Below are 1,985 nucleotides of genomic sequence, written 5' to 3'. Positions count from 1 at the left end.
TTCCAAACTTAGCTCTCCATGGCATTGATTCTTCCATTTAATATTTCCTAAATATAACATTCAAAATTCCTTAAAGGATAAAAAGAAACTACCACCAATGTAATAAAATAGTGTAGCATATTTGAAACAGAATGGTAGGAAAAGATACCCCACAGAAAGTATTATGCCAAGTCTCTAGATTGAAAATAATATTCTTCCTTCTTCCCTCTACTCGGGAATTAATTGCTTTTCCATTGGATTCCTACTCATAGTAATAGTATGTTTGTGACTGACCAAATCCCAGCTGTTTTGATGTATCACTTGAAAAGCCATATATTCCTGGCTGTCTATTACTGCCTATTATATTTAATCCCATATAATTTTCTCCATATCCAGATGCTTTTGTGACTTCAGAACAATCTCTGAAATCCACAGGATTGGAATTGTAATGGGAAGATCCATCGTGAGATTTTCCAAAACCTGAAAGCCCATATTCATAATCTGCATTACCATAGCTGCCATGTCTCCAACCTAAACGTGATGTATTCCTTGGACTTTTGATACTCTCACAGTGAAAATCATCAGGCCTAGAATTATTAGGACTGTAATGTGATTGTATTTTTGACCTATAGCCTGATGCTTGAGAACCAGAATTAGAGTGACCATGCACTGTACTGGAAGTGTGGTGAGAGTACTCAGGGGCAGACTGAGAGTGTCCGCGACTGGCTCTGTCTCGTTTTTGAGACCCAGAGTGTCTAGAGGCGTCTCTTGACTGGCCATGGGTGGAGCCAGGGTGGTTTCTGGAAGCAGACCCAGATTGTCTCTCTGAGTCTTCCGAGTGTCCTTCACTCTCACTGTCCTGACTGACGCTGGATCCCCGGTGTCTGCTTGCCCTGGACCCAGATGCTCGACCCTGCCCAGACTGTGAGTGTCTAGAGCTGCCTGCGTCAGGGGATGTGTCTTGGTGGCGAGACCCTGACCGCCTAGCGGTGTCTCCCGAGTGTTGGTGGCCAGACCTTTGTCTGTTTGCACTTCTGTGTCCTGCCTCACCATGGGAAGAATCAGACCCTCCCTGGGCGGCTGTCTGGCGGTGGCGGGACCCTGGGTGTTGAGAACTGTCTCCTGATTGCTCGTGACGGGACCCCTGCCTTCCTTCTCTGCCGGATCCTGAATGCCCATGAGCGCTTGCCTGACCCTCATGAGTTGCTGAGTGTCTAGAGCTGTCTGGAGCCTGCTCGCGGCGGGATCCTTGTCTCCCTCTACTGTTGGATCCGTGCTGTCCATGGGAGGACTCAGACTCCTCAGGAGGGGGTGTCTGGTAGAGGAGAGACCCTGAGCGTCTAGACCTTTCCTCTGACCGTCCACGTGCGGACTCTTGTGGGTTCCGCTGACTGGGCCCAGACCTTCCGTGGGCTGACACTGACTGACTGTCTGAGTCTTCTGATTGTCCCTCACTCTCACTGGCCTCACTAACGCTGGATCCCTGGTGTCTGTTTGCCCGGGATGCGGGGGATGATTGTCCACGTCCAGCCCCTGAGTGTCTGGCGCTGTCTGCTGACGGCGCGTGGTGGGATTCTTGTCTTCCTCTTGCACTTGATCTTGACTGCCCATGGGAAGACTCAGCCTCTCCACGAGAGGAAGTCTCTCCGTGACGAGAGCCTGACTGTCTGGAGCTGTCTGCAGACTGTCCATGTCTAGACCGTTGTCTTCCACTGGCACTGGCGTCTGCGTGTCCGTGGGCAGACTCAGACTGTCCGCGACCGGCTCTGTCCCGTTGTTGAGACCCAGAGCGTCTAGAGGCGTCTCTTGACTGGCCATGGGCGGAGCCAGGGTGGTTTCTGGAAGCAGACCCAGATTGTCTCTCTGAGTCTTCCGAGTGTCCTTCACTCTTACTGTCCTGAGTTACGCTGGATCCCCGGTGTCCGCTTGCCCTGGATCCAGATGCTCGACCCTGCCCAGACTGTGAGTGTCTAGAGCTGCCTGCATCAGGGGATGTGTCTTGGTGG

The 1,985-nt window shown here is 51.4% G+C and overlaps 1 protein-coding gene across 1 annotated transcript in view; it reads right to left on the bottom strand.

Annotated features, from left to right (window-relative positions):
* The window catches only part of LOC105821746 (filaggrin-2-like), a 123,146-nt gene that overhangs the window by 45,313 nt on the left and 75,848 nt on the right, over positions 1-1,985 (bottom strand). The window contains 2 exon segments of the mRNA XM_012658508.1: positions 650-1,663; positions 1,709-1,959. Of these exon segments, the coding sequence (XP_012513962.1) occupies positions 650-1,663; positions 1,709-1,959 (1,265 nt within the window).

The sequence above is a fragment of the Propithecus coquereli genome, unplaced genomic scaffold (assembly GCF_000956105.1).
Source record: "Propithecus coquereli isolate 6110/MARCELLA unplaced genomic scaffold, Pcoq_1.0 Scaffold59, whole genome shotgun sequence".
Taxonomy (NCBI): domain Eukaryota; kingdom Metazoa; phylum Chordata; class Mammalia; order Primates; family Indriidae; genus Propithecus; species Propithecus coquereli.
Note: the sequence above shows the minus strand (reverse complement) of the source record. Positions and strands in the feature narration are given on the sequence as shown.